The sequence below is a fragment of the Xyrauchen texanus genome, chromosome 36 (assembly GCF_025860055.1).
Source record: "Xyrauchen texanus isolate HMW12.3.18 chromosome 36, RBS_HiC_50CHRs, whole genome shotgun sequence".
In the NCBI taxonomy this organism is placed as follows: domain Eukaryota; kingdom Metazoa; phylum Chordata; class Actinopteri; order Cypriniformes; family Catostomidae; genus Xyrauchen; species Xyrauchen texanus.
The window spans coordinates 13,771,639-13,799,055 of NC_068311.1; the positions used below are offsets into that span (position 1 = coordinate 13,771,639).

General features: G+C 37.2%; 1 protein-coding gene across 1 annotated transcript; it reads left to right on the forward strand.

Moving 5' to 3' along the window:
• The first annotated feature begins 904 nt into the window (after positions 1-904).
• On the forward strand, positions 905-27,395 carry foxn1 (forkhead box N1). Its single transcript, XM_052107656.1, has 9 exons — positions 905-1,057; positions 19,011-19,157; positions 20,071-20,394; positions 21,231-21,338; positions 21,791-21,915; positions 22,685-22,781; positions 24,857-25,064; positions 25,492-25,950; positions 26,205-27,395. Exons 2-9 carry the CDS (start codon positions 19,029-19,031, stop codon positions 26,489-26,491), a joined length of 1,737 nt encoding a protein of 578 aa, XP_051963616.1. The 5' UTR covers positions 905-1,057; positions 19,011-19,028; the 3' UTR covers positions 26,492-27,395.
• Positions 27,396-27,417: the final 22 nt, after the last annotated feature.

Sequence of the window (27,417 nt, forward strand, 5' to 3'; positions counted from 1 at the left end):
TTTGATTTTCTGCACACTACTGAGAAAAAGGGTAATCTTCTTGTGTTGATTTAGCATGAGCTGAGATGCCAAACCAGAAAACCATGTGTCTGTCAAGTGTGCTTTGTCGTGCCATGTCCTGATGCCAAACTATTCACCATGATCAGTTACCCCATCACAGGGCTTAAGGCATGTTATTCCAAAGGTTTCTTTACTGAGCACATTGAAACAAGACTAATCAAAGAGACAGTTGAAATGTAATAGGACAATGTATTGTATTATTTTGAATTAGCATTGCTGAAACATGCCAATGGGTTTAGTGTGAAAGGTTGAAGGAATTCAATATAGAACAATATCTATCTATCTATCTATCTATCTATCTATCTATCTATCTATCTATCTATCTATCTATCTATCTATCTATCTATCTATCTATCTATCTATCTATCTATCTATCTATCTATCTATCTATCTATCTATCTATCTATCTATCTATCTCAATACCCAGACAACTTCTTGCATGTTCTCAATTCCTGCATTATGTCCTTTTTCCATCTCATTCCCTCTAGTTATGATTGCTTAACCTGAAAGAGACCAATACTGCCTCAGCCAACAGTATAACATCAGCACTTTTTCAGTTCTTCTCTTTCACTATCACAATTTTTGCTCTACCTCTCTACCTAAACAATCTCCCCTTCCCATTAGAATATGATTTTAATAAAGCAGCTCAGGAGGGCCGTGGCAATGCCTCCCAGGTTCACTTGGAGGGTAGGGGAATATTTCACCTGTACTGACATACATATTTCCCTCCCTCTCTCTCTCTTTTCTATCTCTATCTTCTCTCTCTCTCTCTCTCTCTCTCTCTCTCTCTCTAGATATGTCTCAGTTGTTTTTCTTGTCAGCAGTCAGTCACAATAAAAGCAGAGTGGCAACTCTGAGAGAGAGAGAGAGAGAGAGAGAGAGAGAGAGAGAGAGGGAGATATTTTTGAGATCTGCAGTCAGTTTGTAGGCACCTGTGTGGAGTGTGAACCATCTGCCTTAAATTTACAGCCTGGGCCTAGAAGCACCACACAAAGTGGTAAGTGAGACTTTTTAACTTTATGTGATTGAGGTGTGCACTACAACTTCATTTGAGTGAACTATCATTTATATCCATATAGGACATAGTAGGATAATTTGTAGTACTGATATGGTATCAAAAACTAAAGTCTAGAAGGGCTGTGTTTTAAGGTTCAAAGGTAGTATACACACATGTAAACATCTGCGGGCTCGCATTGCTCTCCATCTTACATAGACACTATTGTACTATTGTGGCATCAATAAATAAGGCATCATAAAAAGTCCCCAAGCTCCTTGTTAGGCTTGTCTCCACCTGGATGAAATCTCTGCTCAAATTCATCTAAAAAAGACAATAGTAGTATACAGGAAAGATTGAGAGAGTGAGAGAGAGAGAGAGAGAGAGAGAGAGAGAGAGAGAGAGAGAGAGAGAGGCAGGGCAGGGCAAGGCAGGTGCAGTCATATTTTATCAGCAGAGTCTTCTCCCACTGGGTGTTGAACTCCCATTCTCTATAGGATGTGTGTGATGTACATTTAAAAATGTTTCTCATTACCTCTTAAAGAGGCTCCCAGCTCCAGTAACTTCAGTAAGAAATGTGTACATGTGTGTGTGCGTGTGTGTGTGTGCATGTGTGTATGCATGTGTGTGTCAGAAAACCTGTTGCAGCAGGCCTGTCCCCTTGGGGTGTGGCATCACATGTTGGCTGAGAGCCAAAGGGACTGAGCTCTTTAAATATTCTTATTTGAATCTGAGATTTATTTTTATGTGGCATGAGTTATGAAATAAATGTGATTGATTATTTAATGAGTAGTTACAAATGTATAATTACAGATATGGTTTTCAGCTTTGCCAGGTATAGACACTTGTTATACGTTGCTTTTTTGCTAGGACTACAATGAGTGGTACTTGAGACACTGCTGATTATGTAACTTAAATAAACACTAATAAATGCATATACATATTTATCTGATTTCTACTGTAATTAACACAGCAGATATAGAAATCCTCGGAAGACTTAGAAGTCCAGGAATGTGCAGTGTTGTTATGTCAAGTTTATTCATTCTTTTAAGGCAGAGGCTATTTGCACTATGCGTAAAAAGCAACCAAAAGCATCTTCTTTGCACTAAGTGCAAGTAGTGTTAGATGCTATTTGCACCCACAATTAAATACTAACATACAGTACTGGACATCACTGCAGCATGTTTATTGTGTTTATTTAGAGTCCCACAGACACCCTACACCAACTCCTATCACTAAACCTAAACCTAATAAAAATTAACCATGGTTTTACTGCGGTAACCACAGTATCCATAGTAGTGTTAAAATCATATTAACCACAAAATGAAACATGGTTGTTATATTTACACCATATTACTGTAGTAATACCATGGTAATTCCATTAATAGTATGGCTTCAACAAAAAACATGGTTACTACAATATTACTTTAGTAAAAAAATCCCTGACCTTCACCGTTATCAAATTGCTGCGAGGCAATCAACTTTTATATACATTTTTATTTCTTATTATAAGTTGTATTAAAGGAAATATTAAGAATGGAGACAGGAAACAGGTTGTGAAGAAATGGGACAAAAGGCAGAATCAAACCTGTGTCATCCATTAAGTGTAGAATATGGCAAATACAACTCTATGATTACGATTTGTGCCCGTGCTGAATTGTGTAACGACAACCGTTCATTGCATTTGATTGACATTTATAATACAAACTTACACCTTGTGTTTCCAGAAACCTTCATTAGGATGTTGCTTAATGTATACTGTGTGTAATCAATGTATAAGCAAGTGCATGTTCATGCAGCAACCTGCCAACAGCATTCCTACTTAATGAGAAATTATGAGGTTTATAGGTTTTCCTTATATTTTATACATTATTAAAGGGATAGTTCACACAAATTTGAAAATTCTACTCATCCTCATGCCATTCCAAATCTGGGTGATTTACTGTCTACCTTGGAACACAAAAGGAAATGTTTGACTGGATGCTTATGCTGCTTTTTTTCAATACAATGGAAGTTAGAGGTGAACATGGACTTTTGCTAACTAATTTATGAATGAGTTCAGAAAACTTGGAATATAGTGTACAAGTTGCATTTTTGGTGCTTGACAGCCCCTGCTCATCATTTACTTTCATTGTAGGGCTACACAATGAATACAAATAAAATAGATATCATGACATGACCTTGTGCAAGGGCTGAGATTAAATTTTCTGTATTGTGTTAGTGCATTTTTACCATGTTTTTAGAGTGGTTCTGTAATCCACAACTCCATCTCGTGCTCAGAGTAGCAGATACACTCCGAGTTTGGTTCTGTTTGCTTACGCGCTCTGAGAGAGTTATACTGTATTTAAAGAGCTCCAGATTCACATTAATGTCAGTTTTGCTTAATTCTAAATATGTTTGGCCACTATAAGTTAATATACAAATACAAATAATACACCCCATGGCATGGGGTATTTGTGGACAGAAGAGAATGCCTTAAAATGAGGCTGTTGTGAATGTGAACTCAGCTACACAAAAACTCTTCATGCAGCTGTCTGCCAAAATAAAAGCTTGACTGTTTAGAACTCATTGGTTTAACTCAGTGCATTAGATTTGGTTTTGACCATTAACCCTTTCAGAAAATTACAGTTTTTACCTGCTCATCTGAAATGCCTGTCTGCTTTCTTCACTCTGAAAAACAAACAAACAAACAAAAAAAAAGAACGCAGAAGGCAGTATTTTTTTTTACCCTTTTTTTTCATAGAATCACTTACTAGTTTTTTGTATATCATATCACAGTTCATATTGCAATCAAAATATTGTTTTAAAAAAATATAAAAAACAAACATGACTTTCTGTCCAAATCATGCAGCCCTATTTCATTGTATAGAAACAATAGTTGTTTTCATTCTGCTACATTTCTCTTTTTGTTTTCAACAGTAGAAAGAAAATAATACAGGTTTGGAATGACAAGAAGGTGAATAAATAATTACAGAATTTAATTACAGGGGGGTTTACAAATTACAGAGTTGTTCCCTGTGAAGATAAGTGAAAGTGCTGTGTAGACATACAAGTAGAAATCCTACCAATTACTTGATGGATGACAGTGTAAAGGAAGATGCACAGTCCATTTGAAATGTCATTCAAGTGTGGTGAGAGCAGTTCCAGTGTACGGGGTGTGGCTGTATAGACATGCAAGAGACCAGATCAAAGTAAGATAAATGTGATCATCTTGAGAGAGGAAGGAGTCTTATGTGACTGAAAGTAGGGAGACTTTTAGAAATATAGTGTTACACATTTTTAGCTTACACCAGATGATCTTCACACTTTTCAGTCTTGTATTAGAGGATGAGTCAGCATAGTTGGTCCTTCCTCATACAGCATTCTGACCTTTGCTTCCGAAAGGGTGAATTTGATGTTGAAGCAAAACTAAAATTGTTCAGCACATGCATTTTCACTAAATAGCTATTAACATAATTGTAATTGTCTTATTTTTCCCTTAAATATTAAACAAAAAAAAAATTAACCAGTTAATTATAATGTTAAATTAAGACATTAAGCAATTTTTTTAAGGTTACCTGAAAAGTTTTTTATTACATTTTTTTTGACATCATTGCAGAATGTCATTTCCACACTTCTTCCCCCTTGCAATCAATGATTACTTGCCAGATAGCTGATGTCTTTCATCAGTACATTTGCTGGCACAGTGTCCACACCTTACAACCCCCTGGAGCAACATTTTGTGTGTTTTAGTAACACAGTGACATTGAAACGCTGGTTTTCGAGTTCTCAGTAGCTTATAGGTCACTCCTGCAGTTCAATACACACAAATGCATGCATTCTTGCTTAAATAAGCTATACACACATATTAAGGACCACAAGTCCATCTGAGCAACAAGTGGGTTCCTATTTTGTAATATATTTGGATTTAATTTTCCATTGTCATATGCTTATTTAAATGCCCACACCATAGGCCTTACCAGTATATATAACATAAAGCCTGTTACAAGTTTTCAAACCTGATTTGCTACCCAGTTCAATCTTAAACACAAACGTGGTCCTTATATCCTTTTTTTTTATACTCAGCTGTTTTCTCTTTCCTCTCAGAAGTGGAAATGGTCTGTATCTCAACCATAACAGGTCAAATGATCAGTAAAGTCACAGTAATGAACCATAAAGGCCAGCTCTATTTCCTGTCCAATACTGAATTACAATCTATGTTTCACATGGTGCAAAATTCCCCCATCTCCATTTCATGTCACTAACACACTTCGGTCGTTGTTAGCTTCTCCTTCATGGTTTGTTGGTGATTTTAATGAGTTTTTGGCTCAAACGGCACAAAGCAACAGTCTGCTGACAGTAAGTGAGAGGGGCCAGAGTTTCCAGGAATACTTGATACTCTTGTGGTCCTGTGTTTTACTTGTTTATGATCAGATTGCAGGGCAATGCAATTCAGTGAATTGGGCCCCTTGCATTCCAGCAGGGAGACGATGCCATCACTTTTATGGAAAATACTTAATAGAGAGTTGGAAAAGAATTTTCATAACATGTAGTTACACAATATGCCCCGTAAAAGTGTAAGTTTGCCCAGAGGCCATACAGATGTGTAGACAGATTGTTTGGATACATTAAATTAATTTATGACATGATGCTCGAAGAAAATAACATGAGGTTGAATAATACAGTAATATGCAATGTGATTTTGCAAACCATTCAGTGGCCATGAGGTAATATAAGTGCAATATAAATGTACAACTGAACATTTATTGGTACTGTACATTTTCTGTATATGAAAACTGTGCTTTGAAAATCCAGCTGGACTCATTAACTTGAACTAGGTCTCTGCATGCTCCCAAATTAGCAAGGGTCACACAAATTGTTTGTTTAGCACACTCACTTCACACCACAAATTGAGGTTTGAGGTTCCAGTGTACCGGGTTTTTACACACCTGTGAAAATGCCTTTCTTCTCTTACAGTAGCTTTAGGGACCACATTTGTATGTTAAATCATGTTTGTAAGTTATGACTAACCTTATGATGGCCAGTGAGACCCTGAACAAATGGACAGCAATTTCTGAACCTTTAGTTGGTTTTAAAGAACATCTCTGTGATTAGCAGTATAACAGTATCATCCAGTCAATGCACTGAACATCAATCTGTAGTTTTCTCCTCCAACTGACCTATAACTGCACCAGTGTTACTTAAAAAAATATTGTAATTACTAAAGTTATAATTAGGGAACAACAGGCCTAAAGGCTGAAGTCTTTTTATTTTATTTATTTGTTTATTTATTTGTTTATTTATTTGATCCTCTTTTCTCCCCAATTTGGAATGCCCAATTCCCACTACTTAGTAGGACCTTGTGGTGGTGCGGTTACTCACCTCAATCCGGGTAAACTAACTGCACATATACATAGGTTTACAGGTATATATATTTATTTAAAACAATTCTATAAAAATCTAAACATATTTTTTTCTTCTTAAAATGTATTTGCTTTTGTTGTTGAGGGTTTTAAAAAGTAATTAGTAATAAGTAACACAATTGCTTTTCAGACAGAGTAATTATTACAGTAATCTATTTACACTGTAGAAGATGTAATAAGTAGTTAGTAATTAATTACCTTTTTAGAGTAACTTACCCAACTCTGATGTTAATAAAAATACAATTATTAGTGTTGATTTCAACATAAACTAATACATTTGTAAAAACAAAAGTTTTATATGTTAATGTTACATTAGCTAATGCACTATGAACTACCATAAACTAACAATTACTAGATTTATAAATGCTGTAAAAGTATTGTTTATTGCTAGTTCGTGTTAACTAATGTTAACAAATGGAACCTTATTGTAAAGTGTTACCTTGTATAAGGTAACACTTGTATTTATTATATAAAAAATGAAATAACCCTAAAACAGCAATGTTGCAGTAAGAATCAATTGGAAATATAGCAGCAAGCAGCGATGACGAGCCCAAGCACCATGGGTCCATTTCCACCCAGTGGCTTTCGGAACACAATGCAAGGTGGACACATGCATTTTGGCATTTGACATTATTCCAAACAATTTTTAAGCAATTTTGGTAAATATAAGAGGACTATTTTAAAGTCTGTTGTAAGAGCCACACTTCCTGCTGCCAAGTGGTGGTGCTATGACCCTGACCCAAAATAGTCACATCCATGTGATTAGCCCTTCAAGATCTCAATTTTGATCTAAATCACACATTGCATATATGACCCTTCCTGTTTCCCATTTTTCACCATTAATGTAATGTCTCGCCATGGCAACACCATTTGTAATATAAAAAATCTGTTCACATAGAAGTATTTAAAAGTTCAGAGAATGCATTAATTCAAAAAATCCAAAATGGCTGACTTCTGCTGGATGGAGCTAATAAATATAATTATGAAAGTTGTCCGGCTTGATGAGAACTACATATGTACCATTTTGGAGACTGTAGATGAAAATGGGTGTGCTACAGAGGCATCTTGCATGGCCATTTTAAAGGGGGTGCTACAGAGCCACCCATACACATCCATGTGTGAAATTTTGCACATCTCTAATGGCCAAGGATTTGAGGTGTGAGGACATATTTCATGAAATTTTAAGCAGGCAAATTGCCAGGGGGCCTGGATAGCTCAGTGAGTATTGACGCTGCCTACCACCCCTGAAGTCACAAGTTAGAATCGAGGGTGTGCTGAGTGACTTCAGCCATGCCAACAAAAGCACACAAAGTGCCTCAAAAACACCCAAATTTAAGAAGAAAGGAATAAAAGTTGTCAAAAATTCCATTACAATTTTACATCAACAGAGTCTTGACATTATTCTATAGAATTTTGAAGCAATTCATGTAAACACAAGAAGGCTATGTCAAAGTCTGTTAAAAGTGCCATACTTCCTGCTGCCAGTTGGTAGTACTATGATCGTGACCCATAATAGCCACATCAGTGTGATCAGCCCTCATTACCAAACATCCAGCTGAACATTCATCAAAATCACAAAATGCACTCAGAAGAAATAAGGCACTTCCCATTTCCAATTTCTTTCTTCGCCATGGCGACACCATTCAAAATGTCAAAAATCCATTTGCAATTAAGCTTCTACAATGACTTGGCATGATGTTGCACAAATTTGGTGCCAGTCACATGAGTCCCCTAGGAGGAATATTTAAAAGTTCAGAGCCTGCAATTTTCTGAAAATCCAAAATGGCTGACTTCCTGTTGGGCGGAGCTAATGACTGTGAGTATGAAAGTTGTACGAATAGATGAGAACTATATATATACCAATTTTGGTGACTGTAGGTGAAAATGGGGATGTTACAGAGCCCCACTTAAATGCCCATTTTCAAGGGGGTGCTGTAGAGCCCGACTGCACGCCCCTTTGCCCAGCCCTAATGTCTGATGACTCTGATGTGTTTGCAAGAAAAGATTTTCATGCATGTTAAGTACATCAAAAGTACCGAAAATTTTGAAAACAACAACAATAATAAATATAGCTGCAAGCAGCGATGACGGGCCCAAGCACAACTAGTCCATTTCCACCCAGTGGCTTTCAGAAAACAATGCAAGGTGGACACATGCATTTGGTATTTGACATTATTCTAAATAATTTTAAGCAATCTTAGTAAATATAAGAGGACTATTTTTAAGTCTGTTGTAAGAGCCATACTTCCTTCTGCCAGGTGGTGACACTATGACCGTGACATAAAATAGTTAATTCCATGTCATTATCCCCCAAGTCTGAACATACATCTCAATTTTTATCTAAACACATTGCACACAGAAGATAAGAGACACTTTCTGTTTTCCATTTTTCGCCAATAATTGAATGCCTCGCCATGACAACACTATTCAATATATCAAAATGTAGCAGAAAGAATGTAGAAGAAACTGACCCCATCATTTTTGTCAAAAGGTGGCGCTACAGAGCTCCCCAACCATGCCATGTGTTAACTTTTGCCCAGGCCTAATAGCAGACAACTCTTATGTGTGTGCAAAATATCATGAAAATTCAAGCATTCAAGTACCTCAAAAACATGTGAATATACATACAAAGGAATACTGACATTTAATGTGTTGCAAGGGCAACACTGCTGGAAATATCCAGAATTTTAAATTGCACTGACTTGACATTATTCAATAAAAATTTGAAGCAATTCAGGAAAACATAAGAGGGATATTTCAAAGTCTGTTAAAAGTGCCACACTTCCTTCTGCCAATTGGTGGTGCTATGATCGTGACCCACAATGGCCACATACATTTAATCAGCCCACAAGACTAAACATTTGGCTCAGTTTTGATGTAAATAACACAATGCACGCAGAAGATATGAGGCAATTCTTTTTTCCCATTTTTTGACATAAATGTATTGCATCGCCATGGCAACACTGTTTAATGTATATAAAAGATCTGTTTGCAATTTAGCATCATCAATGTCTTGGCATGATGTCACCCACATTTGGTACCTGTAACATGAAAGCCCTAGGAGTAGTATTTCAAATTTCATAGCATGTATTTTTCAAACAATCCAAAATGCCTGTTGGGCGGGGCTTATGAATGTCAGCATGAAAGTTGTCCGGCTTGATGAGATCTACATGTGTACAAAGTTTGGTGATGGTAGCTCAAAAGGGATATGCTATGGAGCCCCCTGAACATGCCATCTTCTAGGTATCACTACAGAGCCCCCCACATGACCAACTTTGCCCAGCCTTAATAGCCAACAACTCTGATGTATGTGCAAACTTTCAAGAGTTTTCATGCCTGTTAAGTACACCAAAAGTACAGAAAAACCTTGAAAAGAAGAAGAATCCTTAGAAGAACAATAGGGCCTCCGCACTTTCAGTGCTTGGCCCCTAAATAATAATGATCCTTAGAAGGACAATAGGGTCTCTGCACTTTCAGTGCTTGGGCCGTAATAATATTCATTAGAAGAACAATAGTGTCTCTGAATTTTCAGTGCTTGGGTCCTAATAACAGACACACCACTTACTCTAATGGCACATTTCTCTGTTAGAAGTTCAGGGCCTGCAATTTTCAAAAAATGCACATTCTATCTAAAATGGCCAATTTCCTTTTGGGCGGCACTTTTTTTTATTATTTTGAAAGTTGTCCAGCTTGAAGAGAACAAGATATGTAGCAAGTTTGGTGAGCATTTTGACAGTTTCGTCAAAAGGTGGTACTACGGAGCTCCCCAACCACACCCATTCGTTAACTTTTGCTCAAGCCTAATGGCTGACAACTCTGATGTGTGTGCAAAATATCATGAAAATTCAAGCATGCCAAGTACCTCAAAAACATGTGAATATTAGGGCTGTCAATCGATTAACATTTTTAATCGAATTAATGACATGGTGTCCCGATTAATTAATCGTGATTAATCGCATATACAAATATTTGCTGAGATAGCCCCTCATATAAATATAATTCAATATATAATGATGAAATAATGATATAGTTATCTTTAAATATTATACAATTATATATATATATATATATATATATATATATATATATATATATATATATATATATATATATATATATATATATATACATATATAAATAAATCAAATAATATTCAGATAATTAAAATGCATTACATTCTTGTGGCAGAAGAGTTAATCATTGATAAGACAATACAAAAAGTGGCTTTAGAATACAATGTATTGTTTACTACCATATTATTGAACATAAACCAATCATTGGCATACAGTTCGCAGCAATCCATTTCACAAGAGAATTTGTCAATCAGTTGGAGATTTATTATAAGGGCTTGTTTAAGGACCCGCCAGTGAACACCTGCGTCAGACATGCTTGTGTAGCGTCTTGGATGCGTTGCATCATTGTAAGAAAACCCTGGAGTTTACTTAGTAAGGATTGGTTTTCTTTGGTCTCTTTATCAATCGTTTGTCTGAGTCTGCATTCATTGAGTTTGCGCCTCCAAACCTCATGAGGGAAGAGAAAGAAATGACAACTACACAGAGTGTATCAGTTCCTTCTCTTGTTGTTTATTGTTCAAGCACATCTTTATATATCATTCATTAAAGCAGTATAATCCAATAGAATTTAGCAGAATAGTTTCTTCACCTTATATGGGTTGACCTAGTTTAACATAGTGGGCTAAACAATAGCAGAATAGTTTCTTCCATGAAAGAGAGAAGAAAGAGTAAGAAAAAGAGAGTAAGAAAGAGAAAAACAAGTTAGAATGAACATCTTGTTCAGCGGAAAAAACATCTCCGCTGTTCAGCAGTTAGTCTTATGCAAAAGTACAATGTCTCATATAATCGTATGTCTCACATTGCCCCCTTTGATCATGGAGAGATCACAAAACTTTACTTATTCAACATTGCATACCATGGACATTAAAGCTCCTACCCCTCTCATTTTCTCATTACAGTGTAACCTACAGCTGTGGTTACATGCGTTCGGATCATCTTCCTGATTACTCTCATGATACAGGGCCATAGACAAGCAAGTAATGCAAATTCAACAAATATGATTATTACAATCAATGCAGCATGTTCATTTTTATACACCAAAGTCCAAAACCAAGAAAAGAAGTCATAGTCTTCATTGGTGGTGCGCTCTTGTGATATTTTAACTATCTCAGAAATGTTCTTAATTCCTAATTCTATAATTCCACCTGTTCCAACCTCTTCTGGGATATACAGTGGGTACGGAAAGTATTCAGACCCCCTTAAATTTGTCATTCTTTGTTATATTGCAGCCATTTGCTAAAATCATTTAAGTTAATTTTTTTCCTCATTATTGTACACACAGCACCCCATATTGACAGAAAAACACAGAATTGTTGACATTTTTGCACATTTATTAAAAAAGAAAAACTGAAATATCACATGGTCCTAAGTATTCAGACCCTTTGTTCAGTATTTAGTAGAAGCACCCTTTTGATCTAATACAGCCATGAGTCTTTTTGGGAAAGATGCAACAAGTTTTTCACATCTGGATTTGGGTATCCTCTGCCATTCCTCCTTGCAGATCCTCTCCAGTTCTGTCAGGTTGGATGGTAAATGTTGGTGGACAGCCATTTTCAGGTCTCTCCAGAGATGCTCAACTGGGTTTAAGTCAGGGCTCTGGCTGGGCCATTCAAGAACAGTCACAGAGTTGTTGTGAAGCCAATCCTTCATTATTTTACATTGTGCTTAGGGTCATTGTCTTGTTGGAAGGTGAACCTTCGGTCCAGTCTGAGGTCCAGAGCACTCTGGAGAAGGTTTTCGTCCAGGATATCCCTGAACTTGGCCGCATTCATCTTTCCCTCGATTGCAACCAGTCGTCCTGTCCCTGCAGCTGAAAAACACCCCCACAGCATGATGCTGCCACCACCATGCTTCACTGTTGAGACTGTATTGGACAGGTGATGAGCAGTGCCTGGTTTTCTCCACACATACCGCTTAGAATTAAGGCCAAAAAGTTCTATCTTGGTCTCATCAGACCAGAGAATCTTATTTATCACCATCTTGGAGTCCTTCAGGTGTTTTTTAGCAAACTCCATGTGGGCTTTCATGTGTCTTGCACTGAGGAGAGGCTTCCGTCGGGCCTGCTGCCATAAAGCCCCTACTGGTGGATGGCTGCAGTGATGGTTGACTTACTAAAACTTTCTCCCATCTCCCGACTGCATCTCTGGAGCTCAGCCACAGTGATCTTTGGGTTCTTCTTTACCTCTCTCACCAAGGCTCTTCTCCCCCGATAGCTCAGTTTGGCCGGACGGCCAGCTCTAGGAAGGGTTCTGGTTGTCCCAAACGTCTTCCATTTAAGGATTATGAGGCCACTGTGCTCTTATGAACCTTAAGGGCAGCAGAATCTTTTTTGTAACCTGGGCCAGATCTGTGCCTTGCCACAATTCTGTCTCTGAGCTCTTCAGGCAGTTCCTTTGACCTCATGATTCTCATTTGCTCTAACATGCACTGTGAGCTGTAAGGTCTTATTTAGACAGGTGTGTGGCTTTCCTGATCACGTCCAATCAGTATAATCAAACACAGCTGGACTCAATTGAAGGTGTAGAACCATCTCAAGGATGATCAGAAGAAATGGACAGCACCTGAGTTAAATATATGAGTGTCACAGCAAAGGGTCTGAATACTTAGGACCATGTGATATTTCAGTTTTTCTTTTTTAATAAATGTGCAAAAATGTCAACAATTCTGTGTTTTTCTGTCAATATGGGGTGCTGTGTGTACAATAATGAGGAAAAAAAAATGAACTTAAATGATTTTAGCAAATGGCTGCAATATAACAAAGAGTGAAAAATTGAAGGGGGTCTGAATACTTTCTGTACCCACTGTATGTACAACATGCTTCACCTACCATTACACATACGCCACCTTGAGCAGCGGTCAATTGGTCGAGGACCATTCTATTCTGGAGTGCCATTAAATGCAGAGCTCTAAGCTCTTTCTTTACACTTTCCATAACCTTCATTGTATCATTCATGAACATTACTAGATCAAACCTATTCATTTCTACTTGATTCATATGTCGCAACAGGAGCAAGGAATGATTGGAAAAATGTCCTTGAGTCCATATTCTTTGATCGTCTGGCGTATAATTTGGAGAGGTTAATGAATGTCTCTTTTTTCTTTGTCTTTGTCTGGTTATGATAGTTAGAGACAGTCTTTCTGGGTCAGGTGGGGCTGTAGCCAAATATTTAACATAAAATAGTTCTTGGTAGATTTCTACTAGGTTTAGTTGTTCTTGGGATTAAAAACTCCAAGTTTATCCCTCCTCAAGGCCTCCTAATTCTCGGGTGTCAGTTAGGCACTAGCACTGAGTGTTCAGCTCCTCCAGTGCTTTCACTGTATATCCCTCGAATCAGTATTACCCTCCTCTGATGCTCAGCACACCGGTCCTTGTTACTGCCAGCATGGTGGTTGGGCCCAGGTATTTCGTCTCTCCCAACTTAGTCGGTTTTAGACCCTTCACTAGGACCTGTTGATATGGAACAAATGGGTGAGTGTTTTTTCTGTGGGCATAGGAAGAGAGAGAGATATCACCATTAATGCCATTCAATGTTTTGATTAGGGAATCCAAGTATTCCTCGATCACCACCTCCGTGTCACCTGTGGAGAGAAAGCCAGCGTGGCCTCTGACCCACGGGGTCGGGAAAAGCCTACCCATTAGTATCTCAAAGGGAGAAGAGTTTAGTTACACTTGATGATGTCATTCAGTTTTGGCAGGGCCAGACGACACTGCTTGTCTCTTAACAAATTACTCTGATCCAGTTTCACTTCATTCAAGGCCCAATGTTGATTATCATATTCAGATGGGTTTGCCTGTAAATGTTTTATGTCAATATATTTTACTAAAGTTTAAAGCATCATAGAAACAGTTTATTCAGCTTGATTTAGCTCTGGGCTTATCACGACTTCCTTTGAAGCCAACTTTGCTACTTAATCAGCCAATCTGTTTCCTCTCACCTCCTCTAGTTCCCTGTCATGTGGCCCGTGACCTTTATGACAGCTAATTTCTTTGGGAGTTGTGCTGCTCTGAGTAATTCTGCAACTAGATTTTGGTGTGATATGGGGTTTCCCTTCTGCTCTCTTGAAATCCCTCTCTCATCCTGTTGCGATTTTTATGGGAGGGAGTAGGCCTCAATGATTTGATTAGGAAGTTCTGTTACGGCGTAGCCACACCAGTATACGGAATAATTTGGCTTCGAAGAGGACCCATCGACGTACCAATGGTCCCCCTCCTCCAGGGCTGATGATGAAACATCTGGCCTGCAGGAAGTGCATGTGTTTATACGGTCTATACAGTCATGAGAGTCATTACAAAAAGCACCTTTGGTAAGCAATTTGTGTCAGAAGAGTGTCGGACCATGTATCATATTAGCAGTTGCCAATAAGATTGCTTCATAGCCTGAGCGATGTTGAACGGTCATGTGTTGGGTGGTAATGTTTATGCAAAATGGCACCTACCTGGTGAGATGTGTGCACAATGAGTGGATGTGAGAGAACAATACGCTCTGCATCTTGCACTATCAATGCTGCAGCAGCCATGGCTCTCAGACTCGCAGGGAGGCCTTTGGCGACCAAATCAAAGGTCTTTGAGAGGTACGCAACTGGTCTGTAGGTGCCGCCATGGGATTGTGCAAGGATCGCTGCTGCTGTACCTACCGCCTTGTGCACGTAAAGGTGGAATGTTAGTTGGGTAAGCCCAGAGCTGGTGGGAAGCAAAGGCTGCTCTGGAGATGCTTAAAAGCCATGTCCATCTCAGCTGTCCACTTAGTGGGTTCTTTGGCCCCTGAGAGTGTGGCTTCTCTCAGAATATTGTCATATAGAGAGCAGTTCAGGTGGAAGCTTTGTGTCTTACAGCGAGGCGTGCACTACAGCAGAGAATACAGCAGGCGAAACTCGGAAACCCTGTGGCAGACAGCACCAAGTGTACTGTTGGCCCCCGTATGTGAATGCGAACAGAGGATGTGTGGCATGAGATACTGGTACACTGAAAAAGGTAGAACATAAGTCGATTACAGTAAAATGAGTGTGATCTGCAGGTATTGAATTTATAGTTGTACACACATCAGGCACCACCGGTGAGAGTGGAATGATTAAATCATTAATCTTTCTCAGATCTTGAGTTAGACGCCAAGTGCCATTGGCCTTCTTTACAGGATTAATTGGAGCGTTATATGGAGAGTTTATAGGTTTTATAATACCTTTACTCAGACATTGTTGTATTATGGGACCTATACCTTTCTCCTTTTCCTTTGATAATGGGTATTGTTTTGCAGTATACCGACATGTCAGAGCGGAGTTTTGCAACATATGGTCTGACATCAATGAGGCCTACTTCGTCTTTGTGTGCGGCCCATATCGGTTGATATTTGGCATTTCTGTTTTTGCTGCTGAGGATTCAGCAGATGTGAAGCTGCAGACATCACCACAACATCCTGTGTACACAGACTGGGAATATACTGAGGGGAACAGCAATTGGAGAGAGTTAGAGTCAAATGTTATCTTAGCCCCAATTTTATGCATCAGATCACAACCTAATAAGCAGAATGGACATTCTGGTAAAATTAATATCTTGTCTAGATGCTGCCATACTCTGCAGGAATGTGAGGAGGTCTTTCAAAATATCAGCAAAGCATCATTGTCTCCCCATGCCCAGTCTATGTTGGTTCCTTTAAAGTCTTTACCTGATCTGGTTCTTCCTTCCTCTATTTGTGACTGATCAAATTTTGTATCCAACAAAGGCACTTTATCAATTAATATGGTGTTGTTGCACTAGGAGCACTTGCGTCGACTTCGTATGACGGTGGCGGCGGTGTACTTTTGCTATTAGGGCTGTACGCAACGGACGCGTGCGCCTGTTTGTGGTCTGGCCCTTGGTCCCAGAATGGTTTCATTTAATTTTTTTATTTTTTTATATACATCATACGACTCTTTCATATATTTGTAATCCCATTGTGGGTCCCCAGCATCCCCCTTTTACCATAGATTTAGCTTTGCTCATGTCCCTATCGCTAAATGAACCATCTCTTTGATATGGATCTAAATGCATTTTTCCTTCTGACCAGCCGGCCAAATGACTAATATATGGTTCAGTATTGTATCCTTGGTTATTATGAAACATCCATTGTTTTGGAGTTTCGTTAGGAAGTGGACGGTTTATGTCAGATCCCATATCTTTAAAATATTTTCAAAATGTCACAGTTTTAATTGTTCAAATATCATAGATTACTTGATTGGGTTCAGTTGGGCCAGGTATTTCTGCTTTTCCCAGCCTATTTGGTCTCGCACTGCTCGCCTATGATCTGGTGGGATGAAACTCTGAAGCACTTGAGGTTACACAGAGTCTAAAGTTACTTTAACATTCATCTACAATTTACAATTTACATTATGAATTTTATGATCGTAACACTATTTTATGGTCATGTACAGTACTATTATGCTATGTTATAATAGTGTTATTCAAAAATAATTCAACTTGTGTAATTTGATAGCTGAGTCACAAAAACTCACAATCGATGGTATTTTTCCCCTTCGAAACTGTAATGGGTCAGTAGGTGTTTATTCCTTTCAGACGTCTATCCTTTTATCATGTTCTTCATTGCGTATTGGCATTGTGTTGAATACCAGGGGCCCTCTGATCTGCAACCATGCCAATAGCGTTTTTTGATTCTATTTATCTAATGGAAATGTTATTACTTGAGTGCCAAGTTGTACTTTCATTTTATCAATTTGAACTATCGAGGTGTGACTGTAGCCATGTCTGAGACTGTATGTATCAGAGTTTAAATATATATATTGTAATCTAAAAATGTCATAACTTTACTTAATCAGATTTGCAAATGCGGATGCAGACTATAATCCATAGGACTTTATCCCGTCCTCTTCCCACCTTAGTGAGGATATGTTAAACTGCAACGGTAAATCTGAGGTATTCTACCTCCTTTCTGTATCTCACAGAGCTGGAGCTCCCTTTCTAGGGGCACACTGATGCAGAGAAACCCTTTTTCAAAAATGTTGAATCACGTATAGTGAACTGAAACACCACAGTATTACCGTGTTAGTAAAATAAGGTATAACCTTCTTCCTATATTCCTAATAGGGCAAAACGTCTCTTGAAAGAGAGGTACCCTAACACGGCACATAAATGGAATCTATGTTTTATTCGATTTCTCAGCAGACAGGAATATTGTCAAATAAATAGATTGACCTTACCTGTCTGGAGAAATCCCGGGACAAGCCACCAAAACTGTAAGAAAACCCTGGAGTTTACTTAGTAAGGATTGGTTTTCTTTGGTCCCTCTATCAATAGTTTGTCTCAGTCTGCATTCGTTGAGTTTGCGCCTCCGAACCTCATGAGGGAAGAGAAACAAATGACAACTACACAGAGTGTATCAGTTCCTTCTCTTGTCGTTTATTGTTCAAGCACATCTTTACATATCATTCATTAAAGCAGTATAACCCAATATAATTTAGCAGAATAGTTTCTTCACCTTATATGGGTTGACCTAGTTTAACATAGTGGGCTACACAATAGCAGAATAGTTTCTTCTATGAAAGAGAAACAAATAAGAAAGAGAAAAACAAGTTAGAACGAACATCTTGTTCAGCAGTTAGTCTTATGCAAAAGTACAATGTCTCATATAATCTTATATCGCACAGTCATAAACATAAATGTTTAGGTCACTGTGTCAAGTTAAATATAGTTTAATACTTAGAACACATCTTGAGATCCCTTAGTTCGGATTTGCGCTCCATCAAGTGTTTTGAACGCAAGAACATAATGCATGTTTGTGTTGTGTGTCTGCTCAAGGGTGTTTTTATTCACTGTATAAACTGTGCATTGCCATACAGCTGAAGTTTCACTTACTGCCCTCTGAAGTAAACAGGTGGTACTACAAGCTTGCATTTCTCAGGAATCTTCCATATTATGGTCCGGGGTCATTGCGATTAATGGCGTAAATTTTTTTAACGCGTTATTTTTGGTCAAATAAATCGCACTGAATTTACATGTTAAATCACAGCCCTAGTGAATATACGTACACAGGAATAATGACATTTAATGTGTTGCAAGGGCAACACTGATGAAGATATCTAGAATCCCTTCAGAATTTTAAATTGCACTGTCTTGACAGTTGTAAGCAGAAAACCTTGAAAAGAAGGAGAAAAATCCTTAGAAGAACAAAAGGGTCTCTGCACGTTCAGTGCGTGGGCCCTAAATAATAATAATCCTAAGAAGAACAATAAAGCCTCTGCACTTTCTTTGCTTGTACCCTAATGATAATAATCCTCAGAATAACAATAGGGTCTCCGCATTTTCAATGCTTGGGCCCTAATACAAATCCGTAGAAGAACAATTGGGTCTCCGCACTTTCAGTGCTTGGGCCCTAATATAGATACACCACATATTGTAGTCACTTGTAATGGCAAATTTCTCCATTAGAAAATATTGTGAAACAAATATTTTTTGAATAATGACCTAATTAAATTTGTTTTGCTATTTTGAAGAGGCAGGTTGCAAGGACAATGTCCTCTGAGCCCCAGGGCCAGTCTTTCCCATCCACAAACAACAGAAGCTCACCAATACCTTCTCCAGGCCAACTACACTCCTTTGACCATCTAGGGACACCCTGCTTTCAGATGCCAGAACCACAGGTATTTTAACAAGTTTTGAAGTCAATCCAGCTTGGTTAACTAATAGTCAGACAGACAGACAGACAGACAGACAGACAGACAGTGAATATGAACATACTATTACACTTAAGTTTAACATTTACTCTCCCTATCGATGCAAAAATTGCTGGGAAATGGAAATCCCCATTCCCAGGTTTATCAATGATACATTAACACTGCAAAAAGTATTAATGTAGTCCCAACTCAAATGGATTAATTAAACTTCCATTTTACAAATTTAAATGTATAGAATGCAATTAAATCAAGTTGTGACTAGATGTTCTAGAATTGTGTTGCTGTAGTTAATAAAAATTAAGCAAATTATACAAGCAGATAAATAGATAGACAGACAGACAGACAGATAGATTGATATCTTTGGTATCTGACCCCAAGTATAAAGCTGCAAGACATTGGTTCTAACTTCTGCACCATCAGTTCTGTTATGTAGTTGCTGCTTAGAAACTGCTGCACGCCAGCTGCTCTCATTGAGGCACGGTGTCATAATTATTACCATTTGATGAGGACATAACCCCCTGCAAAAGGCACCATTCAAGGACATAAGACCCTTGGGCAGAAATAGACGTATATCATCCTGCCTTTACATCAAACCCTTTTGATTTAATATTTATTAATTATGGCCCCTGGGGAAAGCTGTATATCACTTTAAATGCTTTAGCAGATTCTTTAGCAGATTCTTTAGCAGATCAAAGAAATGTACATGCTACTGCATTTCCACTTGGAAAACCTGCATCATTTAAGTGAATTAATTAGGAATACAAATGCAACCTTTCTTTACATATGTTTAGTCTATGATATGCAACTGTAAGTTCAAATTCATATTGTTGTGCTAATATGCATTTTTTTTATTTGAGATATTTTTTTACTCTACATATAGTTTAACCAAAGCAACATTGGGGAAGGGTATGCACCGTACTCCCAAAGAGAAAGACTCCCTTACAGGCTGAAGAGTGCTATTGCTGAGCGCTTTCGTAGACACAGTGTAAATGGGACAGGATCAGAACAGGAACCTGGTCTGGTAGAGAACAGTCACTTTCATCCATACAACCGCCAGTGCAGTGAAGGGGCTGTCCCTGAAGTTCATGCCTTTAGTTGTCACAGAGGGGCTGGATTGGCTGGGAAACTGACTACAGCTGATGGATCAGAGGAACAATCCTCATGGACTCCGTTAAGCAACAGTGTGGAGACCACCAGTTTCATGGTAAGACTGAGGAACTGTGAAGGCACAGTATATATGTACCCATTTTGTAGCTTGTAGTGGTGCATGTTTTTTTTTATTAAATTCTTAAAATAATTAAATATCTTAATGGCAGGGTTGAAAGGGTTACTTTTAAAATGTATTCCACTACAGATTAGAGGTCAGTAACATAATACTTTGGACTACTTCAACACTGGTAAAAAAAATTTTCACTTGTTTTAACAATAAAAAATGATATTTTTACAGAAAAAGAATAATATTTTTGCCCTAATATCAAAGGTCTTACTATAGAGAAAAAATTATGATCTAAGGTGGATTTTCCTGATAAAAATAAGATTGTGCCTGGTAACAGGTGCATGTAAAATGGTTAATTAGCATTAGCATAAAGCTAAATATTCACATGACAATTTAGGTTGATTGGTTCAGTATTGTTGTATGATAAGGTTTATTGCTATTTCTAAAATAGCATTCATTTTAACATAACTGTATCCTCATTACCATCGATTTAAATTGTAACTGTAGTGGAATACAGTTACTAATATTTTGTATTTTAAATACGTAATCCTGCTTAATGGTCTAAAATAGAAAAAATAAGGAAATATTTATAATGGAATAATAATGAAATGAAAAAGAAATTAAAGAATTAAACAACATAAAATCAAGATAACCTTTACCCCATGAAAATTCATGCCAGCACACAGCAGCCAGGGGCAAAATATATGGAAACAAGAAGACTTGTCAGGCAGATGTGCTAGCAGATGTCCTTATTAATCTTTCTAAAGAAGCATTAAATTATGATATGTCAGAACTGAGCAGCTCATGGTCTTCTCTTGGGGCAGGGAACTCAACAGCCCTTTGATGAGCCACAGATGAGCTCTGAGGAACCTCCCAGCTACTCGTCGGTTACCCATCAGACATACAGCCCCATCAGTCCTCCACAACAGCAGGTGAGATAGACAGAGTAAGAGCAAGTGTGTGTTTTAATACATTATTTATTTATTTGATGGGACACAACTCTGGGTAAAAAGTCAAAATTTTGTGTGTTACATGCAGGTTAACCTTGGCATGTGTTAGAAGGTATAAAAAAGATCAAATGATAACAGAGGTTTAATATCCATGTTTTACAACAGTGTGGCTTTGTTCTTTGTCAGTCTGAGTATGTAGCAGAATTTCCAGCCAATGTTTTGACTATGAACACACTCTGGTAAAAACATGGGTGTTGTATGTTATTTAAATTTATTTTTAAAACATGCCAAAAATATTAGGCTTATGATAAAAACCTTTCATGTTATCCAATAATCAAATAAATAAACATACTTTACACTCTAAAGGCAACTATTTTTAACTGGCTTGGCTTTTAATGTGGATTTGTTTGTATATTTATGCATACTATTTCCAGTTTTCAGGTGTGTACTCTTCAAGAGGAATAGACAGCATCTCTAATTACTATAACCACAACCTCTCTTCACAAATGTCCCAGGACAGTGCACAGCCACTCTACCCTAAACCTGTCTACTCTTATAGGTAAGTGTGTGCACTTCTCACTTGCAAAACGATGATAATATCGGTAAAAAGTATATATATATAAATAAAAGTATTATATAATATTGCATATATATTCTTTAGAAAGAATATATATACAATAGTATATAATAATTGTATTTTATAATGTATGCAGTATGTATGTATATATATATATATATATATATATATATATATATATATATATATATATATATATATATATATATATATATATATATATATATATATATTATTTATAAAATAAAAACATTGTATTATATTGTATATATATTCTTTCTATATATATATATATAAGTATTATATAATATTAGTATACTTAATTTTATTTTATAAATAATGTATCTATACTATATATATATATACATACATATATTATTTATAAAATAAAACATTATGTGATATTGTATATATATTATTTCTGTACTGTATACATGTGTTCCTTTAACACATAATATATTTAATATTTTATAAATAAGAAATAAATTAAATAAATAAATATAGACAAATAAATTAACAAATTAGCAAGTCAAAAGATAAATAAGCCCTTTTGCTAAATAAGAATGAGCTTTTTTTTTTTAAATATATATATATACAGTATATCCATTTATTTATTAAGTTCCAACATGAAAAAACAATCATTACATTATAACATAAAACAATTTCTGCATTAACACAAAGCCAAAAAATTAAACCAAACCACCACAATACAATGTCTTGTTTCATTTGGATGTTCAATGTTTCTTTGTAGTATTCTCATTTTCCTGGCACTGAGGAATAGCAAGACTGGTAGTCTGCCAGTAAGTGAGATCTACAGCTTCATGACAGAACATTTCCCTTACTTTAAGGTGAGCTTCATTATCACATCTCAGAACAGTTTCTACATCTAATGTACAGTACAATGATCTACAGTGATCTGCTGATATCTTGGAGGAGCATCCTGGCAAAGGGCTGCATGTGCATGTTTAATGTACCAAATACAGATTGCAAAAAGAGTTTTTTTCTGGAGCAGCAGTTCAGCAGACCTGTTCTGGCATGATCTCATATGCCTGATGATTTGGTTTACCTTCCTGCTGAGGCTTTGCTGGTAAAGGGATTTATTATGTGACACTATTCTGGCTCATCATCAGGTAATCATACAGATCTGTACCGATCTACATAACTTCTGTTGATTTCACTAAAAAACAATTGCAAGGAAGCCATATTATGAAATAACTTAATGATGGGCTGCTTAATATGACAGAAGGTGTTTGTGGTAAGGGGATGGAATGGGTCCAGGTTCACATTATGCATCAGTGTTTTCTGTCATGGTTAAAATGTGTGTGTGTGTGTGTGTGTGTGCAGTTGAATCTGACCAAAGTAACAAACAGGTATTTGTTCTGTTTTAAAATTAAGTTGATACTAAAGTTTTCTTCAGGGGATGTTCTTCAGTAGGTGTGCTGTAAAGGAATAGTTGAACTAAATATGAAAATGCTGTTATCATTTTTCACTCTCTCATGTTGTTTAACACCCACATTACTTTCTATTTTTAAAAACACAAAAAGAGATATCAGACATATTCCGGTGCTATAATGTATTGAAGACAAATTTTGATCAAAATGTGTTGTGTTGTTTACTGAAAATCTTTCTTGACCACCATTCACTTTCATTGTATGGAGCAGCATAGACATTAAGCTAAAACATTATTTTGTGTTAAAAGTAATATGGAATAATATCAAGGTGGGTTCGTTAAATAATTTTTATTTTCTATCTAATTATTCTGTCCAATAATTAATTAACATAATTAATTACCTTTAATCAATGTTCTAAGTGCAATATAAATATTGTACTGTGAGGATGTCTTAAAAATAATGCCATAAATAGTTTCATTTATCAATTAATGTAATGCTAATTCCAGTAAACATAAAAAAGCTGAATCACTATTTGGTGTGACCATCTTTGCCTTCAAAACATCACCAGTTCTCCTACTTACACCTGGTCACAATTTTTCTTGGATGTTGGCAGATAGGGTGTTTCAAGCTTCTTGGAGAATTCTCCACAGTTCTTCTGTCTGTTTAGACTGTCTCTATTGCTTCTGTCTTTTCGTGTAATCTCAGTCTGACACAATGTTCAGTGGAGGGCTGAGGCCCATGCCATCTGTTACAGGGCTCCCTGTTCTTCTATTCTGTTTGATTATATTTGCAAAAAGAATGTTTTATAGCCTATATATTATATGTTTTATATATGTTTGGCATTGTTTCGTTCGTCGATAACGAGAGGAACGTCTGCACCTCGTTTATTGACCACGGTGTGGTTTTACACACTGCCATTTCTTTTTACAATTTGAAAGTCAAGTGAACAAATGATCCTACTATCGCTAGTGAAACTAGCGGGTTGATATCCCGTGTCACAAATCCAGTGATGCTGGTAGTGACGATTCTCTCTGACCAATCAGTGATATGCAGGGGTTTGACATCACATTTAATATCGGCTCGGCTCGCGGTGGTAAAAAAAGTATCAGGTACTATTCACAGTGAAAACCCCCAAAAGAGAGTCGAGTTGAGCTACCATGCAGTGGAAAAGACCCATTAGATGAGCAGGGACCCTCGGAAAGGTATCTTTAGTGTCCTAAGTTTTTATAACTGTGTCCTTAATTGCCTACCATCTGTAAGCTGTTAGTGCCTCAATGACCGTTCCACAGATGCATGTTCATTAATTGTTTATGGTTCATTGAACAAGTATGGAAAACATTGTTTAAACCCTTTACAATAAAGATCTGTTAAGTTATTTGGATTTTTACAAAATTATCTTTAAAATACAGTGTCCTGAAAAAGGGATGTTTCTTTTTTGCTGAGTTTATATGCTTATATATATATATATATATATATCCATCCATCCATCATGCTACTTTTTTGAGCCTCAGATTCCATTTGTGTTTCCTCAGACAGCACCTGATGGCTGGAAGAACTCTGTTCGACACAACCTCTCACTGAACAAATGCTTTGAGAAAGTGGAGAATAAGAATGGAAACTCCTCTCGAAAGGGCTGCCTATGGGCCCTGAACCCAGCAAAGATAGAAAAGATGCAGGAGGAACTACACAAGTGGAGACGTAAAGACCCTCTGACTGTACGAAGGAGCATGGCCCGACCAGGTGTGCAGAGGGTGCAACTGCCTCTTGGCATAAATAAAGCAATGTGCAAATAATAATAATGTGAATTTTGGTCATTTGGGACAAATAAACACTTCTAAACTGTGTACATCCAGTAAAACCAAGTATATGTTTAAACAAAATGTTATTTTTTTTATTGCATGTCCCTATGCAATGTATTGCAAACTTATCTGCTGCAGTGCATTGCTTCATATTGGTCTGACTGCATGGAATTGTATTGCATTAATTCAAATAAATAGCAACATTTTAATTTTTTTAAAAACAATTATATATAGTTTTATAATTAGACATGGTGCCCTCTTTCAATAAAGAAGAAGAGGGACAAAATATACAGTATTTAGATTTTATCCAGCCATTTAAAAGAATATAATCAATTGATTTTTATATTAAATTTTGCTCATTATTTCAGAGGAGTTGGAACGTCTGCTTGGGGAGAGACCGGAGAAGCTGAAACCTCTTGGTGTCCACTTTAGTTTAGCAAGCAGTCACTCATACTCTCAGCCCCTAAGAGTTGGCATGCATCCGTCCTACAAGCAGCCATCTGGCAATGAGACCAGTGTCCTGCATCAGAAGCCTCTCTACAGCCATTTATCCTCTCAAACTATCCCACCACCTCCCCCATACTTATCCCCAGACCCTTTAGCTTTCTCATACTACTCTCCCGTTACCCAGCTGCCCAGCGTTGGGCATCCCCCTAGGAATGGCAACCTGGGCTCCCCTTTACCAGCACACACCCCACCAAGTTACAGCACCGCCCTGCAGGCCACTCACAGTTCTGCGGGGGGCATGCAGGATATTCTACTGGAGGGAGAAATCAGTAATGATGTTGATGCATTAAATCCCAGCCTCACAGACCTACAATTACATGGTAAGATGGAGTGTACAGTGTTGAAAGCTAAAGTGTGTCATTTCTGTTAGCATCCACTAGCGTCACTAAACAGAATTGCAAAAATAATCTGTTTTCAATCCCAGAAAAATGTCTTGCAGTGGTTGAACAAAAACATAATCCTGCCAAAACTCACACCAATGATTGAACCAGTGTTGCTGTGTGTGTTGCTTTGGATAAAAGTGACTTTTAACTTCTTGTGTGGTTCATGCAATGCTCTTCATCTTTGTTTAAAGGACATCTTTGGGAAGAGCTAAGAAATGACAGCCTCACTCCAGATTCACTGGTAGTCATGGATGCATCCCTCTCCCCAACCCAGCTTAGTCCAACCCAAGCCAGTGACAGTGATGGGGTCTATGGCCAGTCTACTGTGGAGGTGGGGTCAGTGGGGAATGAAGGTGGGGTGCAAGGCAGCGTTTCTGAGCTGTACCTCAATGGGCTATTCACAACTGCTTTTACCAGCACAGACGGCATGCCAGGTCTCCTCTCTTCCTCAGGAAACACTCCAATCCATCTGCTTTGAGGACGAAACCTCTATGTGGTGTCCCAGCAATCAGTCTTTTTCAAATCAGTCCCTTTTTAAATACTAAATGCAAATAATAAAATACAGCTAACCACATAATTGTGCATAGTTTGGATAACAAAATGTTTAGGCTTATCAACCTTCAAAAGAAAACCAAGAACAACAAAAACTACATTAGATACGGGTTCACTTGAAGATAAGCATAGTTTACTCCAACCTTTTATGTGGTGAATTACTGGCTTAATACCAGAAAATGCAGTTTAAAACCACTGGAATTTTGAAAGTTCATGTTTTAGAATTTTTGAAAAGTGTGACTTTTAAGGTGGTGCTTAGGTAAAAAACAACAAAAACTTCTTTTTTATGTCTAATTATATAATCAAATGCCACTTAATTCAAAGTCTTTTGGGCTTTTTTTTTTTAAATTCCAAAATGTTCTGTAAGCATTTACTATGCTCTAAATCATGTAACCCTTTGTAACTTCATATGCCCTTCAGTGTGGCCTAAACTGTCAATGGTACAATGTCTTCATTAATTATGGTGTTGTATTTTCTTTTGTGCAAGTGTTATTGTTTAAACCCATTTCAGTGTTTTGGTTTGTAAGATTTCAATGAGTCGTTACGGACTTGCTGTGTAAATGAGTATTCAGTATTCAGTATAAATTTCATAGTCAGTATTGATTTCTATGTTTGCATTTGCCATGACAACCACAGGGAGGTGTGGTTGCCTCTTTTTTTTTTAAAAAAAAAGAAACACTGAAAAACACAACAGCGAACAACAACAAACCTTAGCATTTTTTTCAAAATGGAAATAATTGCATATTACCGGTACTGTAAATTATTTGTTTTCCCTTTACTGTATATTATTCTCTTTTCAACTATTTTAGCATTGTTTTATATGAGTTTCAATACAGAACATTTACAAATAAA